Source organism: Lingula anatina, chromosome 7 (genome assembly GCF_051362555.1).
Source record: "Lingula anatina isolate TDL-2025a chromosome 7, LinAna3.0, whole genome shotgun sequence".
In the NCBI taxonomy this organism is placed as follows: Eukaryota; Metazoa; Brachiopoda; class Lingulata; order Lingulida; family Lingulidae; genus Lingula; species Lingula anatina.
Window position 1 is genome coordinate 6,985,562 of NC_141773.1, and position 17,304 is coordinate 7,002,865.

Here is a 17,304-nt window from a genome sequence, read left to right on the forward strand (position 1 = left end):
TCCTGCAAAATATTTAACCCTGAGACAAGAGTGAGTAAAACCATCTTTCGACATTTCTTTTTAAAGCAATAAACTAATAGAGGCGTATGTCCGGATAAACGCCATCAACAATATACATTATACCGTGTCGACAGTGCTTTTATTTCGAAAGTCACTGATTGGCAGTATATATGTATGATATATAATGACAAGAAAGGAGACGAAGAAGAAGAATTTTATTAAAGGCATAGCAACCAAAAGGCTCTTATTAATAATATATGTTGAACAATTGTCTATTTTTTTTAATTTAACAAATGAATAACATTTGGAAAATATGACGATTCTGTCCCAAAAGTAGGATACATGTTAACGATAAGTGTCCGTAACACTGTTACATGCTGTAACACGCTTCTGAACAAAGTTGGATTTCTGGTCGATAAAATTAAAAACCTTGTGATTCTGGCCTTCTTAACATTGTAGATGTTAAAAAAGACAAATTGTGTTCAAACATGATGTGAGAACAATGCCCAAGTGTACAAAAATGTGTAGAAAAATTACTAACTTAAATATTTTCGCATTCTTTGCAATGATTATACGTACATTTTATCAATGTTTAACTCTGGCATGACATGATGTTCTATATGAATTGTTATACTGTGTTCTAAAATATTGCAGTATACTGGTATTTGTTCAGTAAGTTTGGTTACTGTGAATAACAAAAACATTCTTACTGAAACTTACCCCAATGAAAAAAATAAAAAATAAATAAATATTAAGTAGGTCACAACAAAAAAAGTTGCCCTTCTCACTTTCATGGAGATACTGGCTCTTCTTTCAGAGAAAAAATATGGAATAATGAGCATTTAGCTTAAAGCGTCGTTATTTGTTCATCATTTGATAAGGCACTGATTCTGTTCAAATACAAATAAATGTCATTAAAAACTGGAAGCACTGTTCATCTTGACAGATGCTGTCAGTAGTACTTCTTTTAAAGTTGACCGTCATTTACTGTTTATGGTGATAAAATATCATAGATCGCCCGCAACTGGAAGTGATGAGGACTGATTTATTTGGACAGAACCGGACAATGGCGCCTCGCGCTGGGAGAGAACAGAATTTGTGCGGTCATGTCCAAATGCTGTGTAACAATAGCTGTCCCTAATCCGTAGTTCCTCTTCCAAGTAAAACACTTCCCTGCCTCGTTTCCTTGCAAACCATATCTGTACAGAAGAGATATTCAACTTCAATCAAAGTGAAAATTTCTTGGATCTCAGAAATAAGCACATTTGAAAATCTTGGGCTCTTAAACGGTTTCGCATAATTACCCACAATTGGCTTTACTTATAACTACCAATAATTTAATAACTTACTGAGTATCCCATTACTAACTCTATATTAGTCTTCCTTGTTTTGATACCATATTAATCTCTTAAAACAGTTTACCACAGTAGTAAATGACATCTATTTTTCAATAATTTAATGCTATTATTTTCAATTTCCTACCTGAGAGTTAACTACTTACCTTGAGAAGTGTAATGTTCCTCAGCCCAATTGCCTTTAAAGTAGAAAAAAATTAGTTTGAAATATTAAAGATATATAGAAAAAAATATATATATATATCCCATCCCTTTATGTTCAACTTTGAAAATAGAAAGATAATAAAACCATTTAAAAATTCATCAGTCATTATAATTGGTTGAGTCGTGAGTGAGTTTGGAGGCACCATGTTAATACCACTACTTACCAAATAGATCACAAACATGAGGTAGATCACTATAACCAGAGCAATGATCACCATCAGCCAAGCTGGCTGACCAGAATCAAACTAAAATATAAAAAAAAAATAAATAAACAATAATGTTTCAATAAGTCTCAGATGTATGTATGCCAATTAAGATGTTTAGTTAAAGGACCAAACTAAACTGAGCCCTCTTTTAGACTTTTTGTTTTACACACTTTAGTCAGCTACATCTTAGTAGGCTACTAGCAGTATGATGTTTTAGTCCAAAAACTGACTTAACTAAAGTCTACTAATTGTGATACAAGACCCTGATGTAGCCCAGTACATTTCTTACCAAATAAAGGTATGCCAGGTAAAAATTGACTCCCATAACTAGAGCTGCCAATAGCCATACCACCAACTGCATCACCCTGAAATACAGAGTGAAAAAGTAAGTATTTTATCTACCTGTACCTGTTAAACTGGGAGTATACTCCTTCATATGACCAGTACAACCCAGGTCTCCATTGATCTATACACTTGAAAATGTACACATTAAATAATTAAATTAGCAAAAGGAGAAGTATAGCATATTTATGAGCTGGCAGAAATAAAAACAGAAATTTAGCTTGATTTGCAAGTACTTCTTTTGATTCAAATTCACAACACTTTTTTTTATAAGTGTTAAGAAAAAAGCTATATATATATTCTATACAAAAAATGAGAGCTTGTTCAAAATAATCGTAACAATTTTTGACTTTCTCAATCATTAACTTCATTTTTCAGTTACAGTGTACGTGGCAGTCACTTACTTTCCATTCTTAAACTTTCCCATGACTCTCTCACTGTTGGTAAAATGAAGTATTGGAAGCAACGCAAAGGGCAACTGCACACTCTGCAGGACGTTTAGCCAGCTGTTTAAAAAGTCAATGTCTTGATGAGCCGTCAAGGCTACAATAATGGTTGGCACAATAGCGATGGATCGAGTCAGTAGAACCCTCTTCCATTTCGCCCAATGGATATTGAGAAAACCCTTCAAGGAGAAATATAAAATAAAGAGAAACACCAAACATGATACACTTAGAGATTAAGTTACTTTTCAAACAGTAAAAAAGTAAATATCTTACAAAAAAAAAAAAAAAATGAAAGAAAAAAAAACAGAAATTTTGATTACACTGATACAAGAGATTATAAATACTAATACCATATCTCTGTTAGGTCCTACCAGTAACATTTTAAAATACATTCTAAAGTAACATTACTTTTTTATTTCAATTTACAATAAATAAGTGACAATTAAAAGTATCAATACATACTTGATTTTGCAGTGAGTAATAAGTAATTCATAGCAAATGTTATTAAATCACTTCTAAAATTTTTTAATGAGTTGATGAGGTACTATAGTAATCTAACATTTTTCTCATTAAATCAAAGTTTACATGAGTCTATCCTAGGAGTGTACATGTATCACTCACCTCCATGACAAACTGACCAGCATAGGTTCCCTGAAATTAAAAAAAAAATATATATATATAATTTGAAATTCTAAGAAAGCCCAGATTGAAGCAATAAACAAAGAAAAAAAAACCTTCAAGCTTATTAATTAATGGTTTTAACTGATAAAGCATAATATAGGTCTGTGGAAGCATTCCAATAATGAATGGATCATCATAATAAATTACATGCAAATGTGCTCCACAAATGAGCATCTTTAAACAAGACAAACTTCACACATTCCGTACTCACAGTCATAGTGGAGCTCTGACCAGCAGAGAGGATCCCTATACCCCAAATAATTTTCATGGGCAAACCAAACTTTCGAAAAATCCATACACCCTGAAATGAGAGAGTACATATCAGAAGTGACAAGGAATGAGAAACAGATAAAAAAAATAAAAACAAAGAATCCTGTATTGAATAGGAATCAAAATGGCCAGTACAGAAAAAAATGCTGCAAAATCACAATGACAGAACAATAAAGTGAAGTCAAAAAATAATGAAAATCTTTCACAATACATCTACATTATTAGATCAAGTCTTGCACTGTGAGCCTTTTATAACAGGAGTTACTCCTGTATTTAGCTTTTTTTTTTTGAGTTTCAAAGCCAACCCAGGATATTTTCATCATTTTCAAATTTCTGTCCATACTCATTAGAGATTTGAAAATGCAGACGTTTGTAACTGTAAAACAAGGCTAATATATAAGAAGTTTTAAATGTTTCTGACCATACTTACAGCAGTTTGTAAACTGGCCTCATCTGGGGTGAATCCAGAGCCCTCTGAGAATGCTTTGGCAAAGACTGCCACTACGAATAAGTTAATTAGGAAGGAAACAAAAAGGGCAATAGCTGAAATGTAAAAAAAATACATAAATCGAACATGTATATGTATAGGTAAATAGCTACAGTGCACTTGACTGCTATTTCAAAAACAGAGCTTGGTGATAAAGGAATTTCACTGCTATTGCCTAACAATGGTTAAAAAGGAAATCATCCCTGAAGAACGTTAACATGCTTTTATGAGGCATGTTACATTTTGATGAGTTATGTTATCAAGCTCTTTGATGAAGGGTCAAAAAATTTTGTCTCATACTATTAGGTAAAAAACATGTTTGTCTATAAAGGAAGCATTCATCTTTTTCTCAATATGAATATAGTTTAACTTGTTTAAATTCAAATGCAAATTTACTGAATTTTGCTGTAAATACACAATTATAAAATATAACACATGGAATGAATATACACATCTTTTTCTTTCATTTTACACTGTTACAAGTGTAAATCCATTGACCACTAAATAACAAACCACTTGACTTGAGCAGTTTCATACAAATTTGGTTTACCATATACATTTAAATAAATACAGTATGCACATGGTTCTTATTTTTACCTGACTCTATGGAGTAATACATGTTAGCCTCTTCAACTTTTCTTGTGCTAGTTCGCTCAAGAACACGTGACTGGAAAAAATAATATATATTGTTTAAATATGCATGAATATATGATCAAACACTAAATATCTATACACCTTGTTTCTTGAAACAGCATTTAGTGTGTGTGTGTGTGTGTGTGTGTGTGTGTGTGTGTACAAAACAGAAAGGGTATCCCAAAGAATAATGTGAAATAAAACTTTCTCTACAACAACCACTGCTACAATGTATGTATGTCTTACCACCACTTAGGCAATCTTACATATTATGAGGCATGACAACAGCCCCTGCTATGTATAACTTACCAGTACAGGCCTACCCAACTACCAGACTCCTGAATTCACTGGTAGATCAGACCACACTACCCATTTTCAAGGTGTGTGTCAGATCACATTACACAGTATCAGACGCGACACCGCTCTTGCCTGGTACGCGATGTGATAGTGACGATTCTCAGCGGGATTGAAAAGCATTGCATCACCACTCAAAATTTGTTCAGGGCATGATACTGTGTAATGCGATCTGACACACACCTTGAAAACGGGTAGTGTGGTCTGATCTACCAGTGAATTCAGGATCATTCAGTGCCGAGTCTGGTAGTTGGGTAGGCCTGCAGTACTAAGGCACTATGTAGATAGATATTATGAGGCATGACAACAGCCCCTGCTGTGGATGACTTACCAGTACTAAGGCACTATGTAGATAGATGTTATGAGGCATGACAACAGCCCCTGCTATGTATAACTTACCAGTACTAAGGCACTATGTAGATAGATGTTATGAGGCATGACAACAGCCCCTGCTATGGATGACTTACCAGTACTAAGGCACTATGTAGATAGATATTATGAGGCATGATGACAGCACCCACTATTCCCACCAGTTGTTCTATGGCATCTTTCTTACAGTCTTGACACCAAGGAAACCACAGTCCTATCAATATGTCTCCTTGGTCAGGCTTCACTGCTATATACTGGAACATATTATTTTTGTATTTATTATAAGTTAATCATATGAAGTATACAACTCTGAAATCAAATAAAATGCAATTAAGAATCCCTGGAGGAACACATTTGAGGGGGTGGGGTGTAGTGAAAGGTTGTCACATTTACCATAGACCCATTCCCTGATGAAGTCTCACTGTAAGCAGATGAAATATTGGCTGATAAAGTATTGGTTTATTTCTTAAGCTATTGACAAAAGAATTTTCAATTTTCTATTGAAATGAAGCAAGATTAATATTATAAAGTGCAAAAAATGATGTCTGATTTTAAATTTACATTTACAGTTTGTAATATTTTTACACATAGTTATTTCTACATGTTTTTCCACCAAGTGAAATAGAATCAAATGTGGTATTAATAATACTTTTCAAAAATCAAATTTCCCTAAAGATTTAAATGAACAGTCAGTACAAATAATAAATTATACAATTAATATAAAACTTACAATATATTTATATCACCTAAAAAAATTCTGTAAATAATTTCTGGTACAACAGCTTTGTAAACCAACTAAACAGCTGGGACAATAAAATCATGAGTTACGAAGGCAAGCCAGTTTCACTGGTACAAGGTTTAAAATGATAATGTACATGTACCCTACTTTGAAGCCAACACCTCTTACCATATACATGAAACAGACAGCCATTATTGTGATAAGAAAACCAAACAGCAGCTCTAACTTCCTCAGTCCCGCTGACTCCAGGAACAGAAAGGTGAAGGTGTCTATGCCAGTTATAAGTACCCCTGCCCAGATTGGAATTCTGTTAAAATGGAAACAAAGACAATGACAGTAAATACAATAAGTAACAATGGCTATAATCATCTTAAAGTTTGTATCACAATATTTAGATTCTCTTTATTTCTCGATTCTACACTAAATTAATCATTTACTAATAACATAAAATAAAAATCTTAATTTTTATGTTTTAAAAAAATTAGCTCTGTGTTTCAGAAATTTTGGTCAGGAGGGCTTGAGAACTAAATAATTTTTTTATACAGCCTGTATACTTACAAATTATTAGACAGTAAATTGATGGCAATGGCAGACCCAACCACCTCCTGGATATCACTGCCTATGATAGCAAGCTCCATCATTAGCCATAACACTATTCTAGGAGCAGTGGGGTACTCCTCACGACATATCTGAGCAAGATTTTTACCTGGCAAAATAAATAAGTAATAAATAAGTAGATTTTGCCTGGCAAAATGAACAATAAATAAATAAATAAATAAATAGATTTTACACTCTGTGTAACAAACCCGAGTAACATTTTCCTGAACACAAAATAAAATTTAAAAGATACAATGAATTAATACATTTTTTTTAAAGTAAATATGATTCTTTGTTTTTAAGCATTATTATTTGAGAACTACCTGTGACACAGCCCAGTCTGGCTGCCAGGAGCTGCAGAACCAGTCCCAGCACTGTGGACCACATCAAAACCCACAGGAGCTGGAATGAGGGACATCAAACTGGGGTCATTTTATAAAAACACAGAAAACATTTGAGCCACATCAGTTTGGCACACATTTTGTGTAATATTTGCCCAATTTTGACTTCCTCGTTATTTTTTGAATTTTTATCAAAAGTAAAATCAATCAATTCAGTAAATGATTATGAAATATTTATAGCCAATGAACATTTTTGCAAGTGCTTGAACATAAAAAGCAGTTATGAAGTTGAAGAACGAACCAACCTGATAGACATTTTAACTTCTACAAAACATCTCATACCCAGTATATTTAATTCATGTCATTTTTTGCATTTAGTGTTACACTCAATGGTTTCACACCCTTTTGACTGTTCTTAACATTGGGGGGGGGGGGGGGGGTCCAACTGTTTGAGCCAATCAAAGTAGTCAATCTCTCATAAGCTAAGGATGTGAAATAAAAGTGCACTGCATTGTTTGAAAGGGCATAGAATCTACCTGCAAGCACATGTCAGGGGCGGATCCAGAGATATTTTCTGACAGTCTTCCAAGTTATTTTTGTTAATCCATCCTCCATTTTTGACCGTCTTCCGGCAGAAAATATTAGATACCCGTCAATGTAAACTGTTAAATCTGACCGTCTTCCGGAAGACCCAGAAGACGGCCTAAATCCGCCCCTGCATGTATACACTGTACCTTGTATTTGGCAATGGCTCCAGACTGCAGGTCAGACTCTATATTGCCAGGGTCCAGGTAAGCTATACTCATAAGAAAACCAGGGCCTGTGAATGCCCATAGCTTACGGAAACTGAACTTAATACCCTGTAAATAAAACAAAATATTATCATTATAGCTCCATGTTTAAGATGAACTTAAAACAAGAAAACAACCCTAAATACTGCCAAGATTTAATCCTGAAAATATGTATAGTATTCAGTATTTAGTCCAACAAGAATTTTAAAAGACTTCTTTTCTGATGAACTCTTCATAACTTCCAGTAACATTCACTGTTTCAGAAAGATCTCAACAATTTGAATAAGCACCCTTTTTGCACTTGCCATTTTGCACAATAAAGTTTTTAAGTATATAATCAAACTGAATATCTTAATATGCTGAAATGTAAGTTTTTCAAGTCAAAATATTTATATCTGCAGACATTATAATCACAATTTCAAATAGAAAATGCCAAAAAAAAAACGTTACTTGTAAAAAATTAATTGAATAAAGATGTGAAACTACAAAAAGGCCAAAATCCTGACAACAATTCACCAGCTTTTCCTTTGAGGATATTGAACTCACCTCACTCCCATCAAAATCACTCTGTGTCTCAGGTATCGTGACTTGACCAGGTGCAATTTCAAACCCTCGCCTTGGTTCACTGTCTGCGCTATTCACAGGCTCTGACACTAGGGGCGCCCTGTCCCTCAATGACGACATCGCCCTGGCTTATCTTGACAGGAAAAAATTTATAATAATAATAATAATAATAATAATAATAATAAGTTGTTTTTTATTTAATCTAAAATCCATAAAATGATCAGAAGAATTTTGTAACATATAAAATCTATTAAAGTTTAGAGACATGAATTATATATAAGGATATAGATATATATTAAATGAAAGTTTAAGTACCAAAAAGGTAATTAAAGGTAAAAAATCCCATATTTTGCACTGCAATTTTTGTTTTAACATGAGCAAATTCATAAATTAAACATCTTAAAAATTAATTTAATAGACAAATGAACTGAAGTATCAAAGGCATTGCAAGCCATTTACTAGTATTTTATTTCAAAACAGCTTGTATCACACATCAATAAAAGAAACCTTTTCATATGAATATGTATTTTATAAATAACATTTTGCATACATCATAAAATAAATAAAAACACTGGTGCTATTACTAAGTTTTTGGCTTTGATATCCAATATGTGGTTACAAGCCTGAATGTGTGACTAGAGCACACAAATAAGATAACAAGCAAATGCAAGATGTTATGTATAGCTTAATTCATGTCTTGTTTCTGCATGACTATGAATCATCATACAGCCACAACAAAACAGACTTAATAAGCGAAGCAATTACTTCTGAGGCATAGTCTGATTAAATGCTAAAATTTATATATTTTTTCTTGCTTCTAATTTCTTATATGTTTGTTTTTATAAACTTATTTGTTATCAGTTTTCTTGTTAGTTTTAAAATGTTTTCAATAATTCATATTGCAATTGGAAAAAAAATCGCAAATAAAAAATGCTTGTACTTTAAGTATACATAGAAACTAAAAAAAAAATGTCTGCCTTAAAAATACACTCTAAGGCTCAAACCTACAAAATTCACTCTCATCTAACCACTTTCACATTACTTTTGTCCCTAATCATATCCTGTCCTTATCAAAATAATATTTGTACAAGTACTAGACAGTATACTATTCAGAACACATGAACATTATAACAATTTGTTCATAGGGACAATTTGTCACTGAGACAATACCTACTACCCTGGTAAACACACATTACAATCTATATCCTGATAAACTCAATGCAGCTATCAATATCATTATATCATTATCTGTGGCTAAAGTAATGTCAGTCGGCAGTATGTTTGATATAGAGTTACCCCGTATGACATACAGTTATACTGAGTATAGTACATGCATACTGTACAGCACAAAGATTCTTATCGTAGACAGCTACAGTTGCACCAGTGTTCCAGAATTTAACAATCATCCGAGCAAGTCAGCCCATATTGAACATATATCTTTTTTTAAACATTAGAAATGTGCATAAATTTTAATTTATCAAATCTTTTGAATTTGGAAAAATTCCATTTGGGTAGAGATTAAAAATATAGAAAAGATGAGAAAAAGATTGAGGAATTACGTTAACCATATGATATTCCACAAGTTTTTTGAAAATAATACTAATCACTTTCAAGATGTTACACTACTGAGATTTTAGAAGAGGTGGTGGTGCATAAGGGGGGGGGGGGGGGAAGAGAGAAGGAAGGGGGGGTATTATGAGAGTGGTCAAAGGAGGAGAATGAACTGAAATATGGTAGTGGCTCAGTTTTTCCATTGGTTAAAAATTACCAATCTTTCAGATATATAATTTTAGAAAAATATATAATACTTTTAAGTGGCATTTATGGTGTTTTTACTGCATAGAATTAAACTATAGGGCAGCCTACTTTTCAATGGGGATGTTCTAATATTAAGAAACTACAGGTATGACTTACAAAATACAATATCTGTAAAATTTACGTTCTCCTTGAGAAGATTGTGCCACTGTTGTACATCAAACTGTTAATCACAATGCTTACAGTGACAAAAAAAAAGAAAGTCAATATCTTTGCTCCTTTTGAACATGCATAAACGCAAAACATCAACATTTCAATAAATGATAATGACAAAAAAAATTCAATCAGCCTGATTTTTAAACAAACCTGCTTTCTCATATGTTGTTAATTATGTAAGAGAGTTAGTACTCCCCCCCAACCCCCCTCTTAACTGTGAGTCAAAACCCAGTTCACTAAAATAATCACTAGTGATTCATAATCATCTGAATCCATTTATACAGAACATGCACATTTTTTTCCCTTTGGAAACCTTAATTGTTGTCTTCAACAGAGGCTGTGGCTAATGCAACTTTAAAACGTTTCAATCTTTTAATTATGTAAAATCATGATAAAATTAAGACAACCAAGTATGAGTGACTGCATGATTTGTTGGGGGCAACAGAGCTCTAGATACAAACTGCTCAGTGTACTGTAAATTTAATGTGGGTATCTGATCTTATGCCAGGTCATGCAGTCATTGTACGCACTGGATGTACATGTACATGTAACTGTACATGTACTATATATAGCTAGTGCATGTAATTGTGCACGCATGCATGTGCACTTTACATGTATATTAAAGAAAGTTTATAACTTTATACCTTCACCCAACATGTATCCGCCTAGTGTTAAAATATCCAGTTTTAAGAAGTAATATGTTATTTATATATATTTACTTAAGTATATTCAAAGCATTACATTTAATGTTTATCCACCATGATGCATGAAAAATTTGCAAGCTCCCCCCCCCCCTTTTTCGCCCTTGAATTTTGGCTCAGCAATAAAAAGAAAATCCACAAAAACGTACTCACCTTATCCTAGCATATCCTTAACTGCACTTCATCATTCCCTTTGTTATCCTCGATACTGTGCAAACATTTATCTGCGGCGATGACTTATCAACGAGTTGAACTCGTGACACTTCGCTGTCGCTGTTTACATGTGGCGGAGCGGAAGTGATAACCTATTACTGCGGTCACCGCTAGATGGCGATACTTACGGCACAGTTGCACAGCAAAAAGCTGCACCGAAATGTTTACTGTGTTAGTACTGATTCTCAATATATAGGTCAATTTCACATTTTTTATTATATATAAGGTAGTTGTCTTCAAACGAGTTGTAAAAATTATTCACACGATACATACGTTACTGATACAAACGTTAGATTACTGATACAAGTGTAGATTTTTTGTTTTCAGTGCCTGTCCGTTGCAACACTTGTAAGTGCGTGCGATGTCGTACATGTATGGGTACTTTTGTAGTATACCCCCCCACCCTGTAACTTCCTGAAACTTTCATTTTTCAAACATTTTTTTACTTTGTCTTTTTCACCTATGTCAAATTAAAGCTGTTGAAATAAAATGTTTTTGTAATTACCTGTGGTCTTTTTAGGGGCCTATTAGTTTTAATCACGTTTAATCCACCCCATTGAAATACAATGTGAAAATTTACCACCCCATTGAAATACAATGTGAAAATTTACAATGTACCTGCAGTCAATAACTTGCCGCGTTTTCGATGGCCTACTCTACCTTATATTTTATGTGAACATAGGATTGATACATTGTATACTTGGACTTCCTCTGTGAAATTATTATGAGCTACTTGTCCACATAAAATCACCTTAGAGTTAGCCAACGAAAACGCGGCAAGTTATTGACTGCGGTTGTAAATTGAAGATTCTAACATTGTATTTCAATGAGCTGGATTAAACGTGATTAAAACTAACAAAAAGTCCACAGGTAATTACAAAAGCATTTTATTTCAACAGCTTTGACATTGATGAACAAGAAAATGTAAAAAAACTGTTTGAAAAGTGAAAGTTACAGAAAGTTACAGGGTGGGGGGTATACTACAAAAGTACCCATGTATGCGCAAACGTAACTTAAGAATTTGCTTTATTATTATTTTTTTTTATTCCCTGAAGTAGGCAGCAAGCAGAACGCAAGTATACATTGTACCAAATACGTTACCGATAAGTTAACAAATTGCGTGTAGACTGCTGTTGTTGTTTTCCTTGTTTTATTTGTTGTCTGTCGGCGCAACTATGTGAGTAGGCATACAGGCGACGTCATACATGCGCGCACGTATGTTTGTACGTCGCACATTTTGTTGCACTTCCATCCAGAGTTTGATATCCCTCGATACATACGCTACCCATATTTTTTAATAACGGTCAGTTGCGTACAACTTCCAGTGAGCAAACATTTCTAATTTTTACTGTACTGTAGGCCTACATGCAGTCACAATATAGAAACGGGACATAAGAGGAAAGTTTTTTTTTTTTTTTATTTTTTTCAAACTTATAGTGAAAATCATTCACATGACACATGCGTTATGTGTACAGATACATACTGTACGTTACCAAGTTGCCTGTGGATTGTTGTTGTTGTTTTCGTTGTTTGTTGTCCGCCGGGGCAAAGTGATTGCTTGCGACATCATGCATGTGCCCACGTCTGTTTCTACGTAACACATTCTTCTCTGTTACATTTCCATACAGAGATTGATAGGCCTATAGTTCGAGTTCGAGTTCGAGTTGATTCATAGGCCTACGTACGTTACCTATATTTTTAATAACTCTCGAGCAGCTGCTTAGGCCTAGGTCTTCTAGTGAACCAACACCTAATTTTTACTGTATAGGGGGCCTATTGTTGAATTTTGAATCTCGTATGGAGATCCAGTTGTACGTTATTTCTCTTTAAGTCTGAAAATTGTTCTAAATTTTAAATCATGTATTTGATCTCATGCAGTTACGATAAATTCATAGAATCCACATAAATGAATAAAGTTTAAGTTTAAAACAAATTCAAGACTTGTCTTGTAATGACATAGCCTACGTCAAATGGTTCAGTGCAACGGGCTCTCTTCCAATGTCGACACGTGAATCTAACGAAGTCACGTTGTGAGAAAAAACATCTGTGATCTCCATCTAGGGCTTATCAGATTAGGTTATTTAGCCCATCCCCGTTGAATGTTGCGTAGAATTTGGCACACTATACACAGTGCCTAGTCAGTTAAAATAAAATGGGGCTCGGGGCAGCTAGCAGATTTGTCCTGGTTTGTGTAAGCATCTCAATAGCGGCAGTGGTGGCGGCGTCAAGTGGCAGCACAGGATGTAGCTTCGACAGCGGTGAATGCCGCTACAACGTGTTGTTGTCACATGAACAAGGGAAGTGCTCGAATTCAAGTGACAGCGTGGTCCAGGAGACACGCGACCTTATCTCAAGCCTCACCGCCCATCTACAGAACATCTACACGTCTATTGGCAACAAAGGTGAGGTTTTATGTTTTGATATGTTATCCAAAATATGAAATATTATTTGCAAAATGAACGTGTGTCCTCTCGAAAAACAGGCGTATGCTATAAAACCAGGAATCAACATAAGTACCGGGGTATACTGTAAGAGTTATATACAGTGCATTAAAATCGATTGGTACATTGTTTGTCAAATGCCAGACTTTGGTTCCAAACCCTTTAAACAAGCACTCTAGAAAACTCATTGTAAAACTATAGGCCTACTTATCTTTCTTTTCATATTTCATCGTATTGTTATTATTATTAATATTATTATTATTGTTGTTGTTGTTGTTATTTATTCATTTTTATATTTTGTTATTGCATTTGCGTTCTTTATTTCAGATGCCAGTAGTGCTGGGTCCGGGTGTTGCAGTGACGTTCTGGGCACCTTGAGCGTTCTGCAATTGAAAGTCGATGAACTGGACAAGCAACAGAGAGAGGTGTTTAGAAATAAGCTCGACGCTCAGGAACTTCTGATAACCGAGCTGAGAAACCAACAAGCTAACACTGCTAAACTTGTGAAGAATCTGTCTTCCCAACTTGCAATCCTGCAGGCTCAGTGGCGTAAATGTTTGTCCGCTTCATTGCGTTGCTCCTTAGCGAACGTCGTATCTTTAGTTTGCTTGCTCTGCTGTTCATTTATTGCCATCTTTGGTTTTAGTGATAGTTAGATCTGATTGGAAAATAATTTACTATATAAGCCGCCGGTTAATATTTTGTTATATTTCGATCATTTCATCTTCGACACAGACAAAGGTAAAACTTAAACAGTTGATTTTGTTCATTAATTTGGCGAGCAAAGTAACGTGAAGTCATAACTTTTGCTTTTCAACAATTTATGATTATTTTAATTGCTTGATTGAGGTACATTTAATGCTTTTCAGAACTTGCTAAATCAACAACCTATACACCTACAACCACCACATCTACGCCAAGCACATCTACCACAATTACGCCAAGCACAACTACCACAACTACTCCAAGCACAACTACCACAATGTCAACAACAACAACCAGCACTGCACCACCTACAACTGCTGGATGTCCGGGTGGATTTGTGCGGAAGGGGGCGTCTTGCTACTACTTCACACAAGCAGATAAAGCTAAATCAAGCCTCTCCTGGCAAGACAGTAGGGCCACATGTCAGAGAATGGGCGCAGATCTAGTATCGATTGATTCCAGTGATGAATATCAGTTTCTGAAGTCACAGTGTATGAGGGGTAGGTCATAGTGGTGTGTTGAAATTCTGTTAAAAAAGCAAAGAGATCACTGCACAAGTTTTCAGTCTAATGTAATGTAAGAAAATCAATGTTGTTTTCGTGGTAGAGGTCGGGATATTTGTTATTAATGAAAGGTACGGAGAAAAGTAAGCATTTATACGAAAATCCCTCCCCGTCGAAGAGATTACACGTAAAACCTGCATATGATGTTGGCATTCGGTTTGAAATATTTTTTCCACTGAAATAAACGTGCAGCAATGCTTAATGAAATTTTATCGCATTCTGTTGTAAACATTTTGAGAATTTAAACGTTATATCTATTTTTATATCTATTCGATATTAGTGTCCAGAGTAGTGGGATGGTGGACAGGTGGAAATGACCTTGACACTGAAGGGAGATGGGAATGGATCTCAAACAAAAAGCAATTAGGATATACAATGTGGTATCCAGGTAAACTTCTGTCCTCTCTCTCTCTCTCATTTTCTCTCTCTCTCTCTCTCCGGTTGTTGTGTGACCAGAAAAAGTTCAGATTGGGCCTCAAGCTTTAGACAATCGTGTTCCGGTAGGAGATCTTAACTACTACCAAGTGCCAATAAATTTTAATTCATTCATTTCCACTCGTCCCAGTGTCTTGGTTTGCAAAATGATCAATGTCGTGGGGTTACTTCTACAAAGTAATAAACAAGAGTACAGTTTGAGGTTATACGTACTCGTGCATCAGATGGGTTCTGAAATAATTAAGAATTTGTGATGCCAGTGCTGATTGCCTCACTGGCTTTACATCACAAGCATTGATTCGATTGATTGCAATCACCCCTTGCTGCTTCATTGAACGACGGGCTGAAGCCTGAGTGTGGCACTGTCATAAAATTGTTGGCAGATTTTAAGTCGACCTAATAACACTCCGGTCTTTGGTTGGATCTTTCAGGTGATCCAGAAGGCAAACGAAACCAAAACTGCCTTGCCCTGTGGAGTGGAAAGTACAGCTACAAGTACATTGATGCAGAATGTGCTGGCTACAGCACCTACGTAATGGGTTTTATCTGTGAAGTTAAACCGTAGACTAACATCTGCAATGATATTATGGATCTGTGTTTGAAAAGATGAGCAGTGATTCGCTTCGAATTCATAAATAATTTTGTGTATTTGTTACTTGGTTAATCTCTTATCGGATAAAATCGTTAAATGGAGATTTAAATTGTAAGTTTTTTTGTTTTTTTTATTTTCAAGTACTCCCTTTACTGTAATGGTACAATTTGTGAAAATAAAATATGTTGAAGTGGGCGCAAAAGATCAAAAATATTCCAGCATTTACAAAAACCCCAACCTTCTGTTTGAGCTGTCCAATGGTCGAAACAGGCATACAGAGGATAACATTATCTATGGTAATTGTTCCCCTGCTTGTAATCTTCTTTAATCTCTCTCTCTCTCTCTCTCTCTCTCTCTCTCTCTCTCTCTCTCTCTCTCTCTCTCTCTCTCTCGTGGGTATAGGTAGTAATATTTAAGTTATGTGACAAAAATGAAATTACGCATTCCATTATCATGGAATACCTCAAAGCTGATTTAATTGTTCATCAAAGTTCCTCTGTTGTTAAGCCAATCATTTATGTCTGATATCAAAACAATTATTCATCTCAAATATCTCAGCCATAAGCCTTTATTTGTGCACAAAAATACGTTTTTGATAGATAAATCACCTAATTATTGTCCTGGTATATGGTTGAAAGCTTTTAACAAAGGCTGTCAACATTGTTGACAAATTTTGGACTTCTGACTACTCGGTGTTTAAGATTTTGTCATCTAGCTGTTCTTCATCGTCGTCTAAGATTTTGCTGTTATCTTCTCTGCTGGTCAATACATCAGGGGCAAATAAATGGAAAAAAGGAATGGTGATCTCCTCGACGTGCATTCAAGCAACTGTAGAGCAGTTAGGACCAAGACCAAGAAAATGCAGCCAGCTATAATACCTATTTAGGTAATCAGTCTTAAAGCAGATACTATGAAAACATTTCAAACCATGTAAACCAGGTGGTGCTTCCTAACTTCAGTGGTGGATTTAGGGGGCGTGCCAGGGGGTTCCTGCCCCCCCCCCCCCTCCCCCACCTTCGGTTTCTGATTTAAAAAAAACGCTCCTGCTGAAATCATAGTTCTTAACCGTACCAAATGGCACCATTTGCTCTTCAAAACACCCATTTTTCCGGGATTCTCGGGCGTGCCCTAAACCCGACGTCACGGGGGTGAGGGTCTAGCAACCCGAGACCTGTCAATCCCTAATAAACCGGACCCCCTCCCCTTCAAAATCCTTGGTCCGCCTCTGGATGAGTTTGTGCTTCCTTGCAGAACAGAGATGTATATAGCACTGCGCAGTTAATATAAGCATATACTTCTCTGTC

General features: G+C 35.1%; 2 protein-coding genes across 2 annotated transcripts; one reads left to right on the forward strand and one right to left on the reverse strand.

Annotated features, from left to right (window-relative positions):
• Window positions 1–201: 201 nt before the first annotated feature.
• LOC106182111 (uncharacterized) lies at window positions 202–11,376 on the reverse strand. The gene is made up of 16 exons (XM_013566761.3): window positions 11,205–11,376; window positions 8,362–8,512; window positions 7,759–7,884; window positions 7,007–7,085; window positions 6,645–6,792; window positions 6,255–6,393; window positions 5,446–5,601; window positions 4,589–4,658; window positions 3,935–4,047; window positions 3,446–3,535; window positions 3,175–3,204; window positions 2,512–2,732; window positions 2,055–2,130; window positions 1,724–1,804; window positions 1,502–1,534; window positions 202–1,199 (listed from the first exon to the last, which is right to left on the reverse strand). The coding sequence occupies exons 2-16, from the start codon at window positions 8,497–8,499 to the stop codon at window positions 1,008–1,010; spliced, it is 1,692 nt and encodes a 563-aa protein (XP_013422215.2). The 5' UTR covers window positions 8,500–8,512; window positions 11,205–11,376; the 3' UTR covers window positions 202–1,007.
• A 1,972-nt stretch (window positions 11,377–13,348) lies between these two features.
• On the forward strand, window positions 13,349–16,195 carry LOC106182116 (uncharacterized). Its single transcript, XM_087018153.1, has 5 exons — window positions 13,349–13,666; window positions 14,033–14,254; window positions 14,575–14,910; window positions 15,254–15,361; window positions 15,840–16,195. Exons 1-5 carry the CDS (start codon window positions 13,417–13,419, stop codon window positions 15,971–15,973), a joined length of 1,050 nt encoding a protein of 349 aa, XP_086874279.1. The 5' UTR covers window positions 13,349–13,416; the 3' UTR covers window positions 15,974–16,195.
• Window positions 16,196–17,304: the final 1,109 nt, after the last annotated feature.

Coding starts and splice junctions, on each gene's coding strand:
- LOC106182111 (XM_013566761.3), bottom strand. CDS start 8,499: ATGTCGTCATTGAGGGACAGGGCGCCCCTAGTGTCAGAGCCTGTGAAT. Junction 6,394..6,644: donor AATTTACTGTCTAATAATTT/GTAAGTATACAG, acceptor CCATTTTAACAG/AATTCCAATCTGGGCAGGGG. Junction 2,733..3,174: donor CTGGTCAGTTTGTCATGGAG/GTGAGTGATACA, acceptor TTCTCCTTGAAG/GGTTTTCTCAATATCCATTG.
- LOC106182116 (XM_087018153.1), top strand. CDS start 13,417: ATGGGGCTCGGGGCAGCTAGCAGATTTGTCCTGGTTTGTGTAAGCATC. Junction 13,667..14,032: donor CACGTCTATTGGCAACAAAG/GTGAGGTTTTAT, acceptor TCTTTATTTCAG/ATGCCAGTAGTGCTGGGTCC. Junction 14,255..14,574: donor AATCCTGCAGGCTCAGTGGC/GTAAATGTTTGT, acceptor AATGCTTTTCAG/AACTTGCTAAATCAACAACC.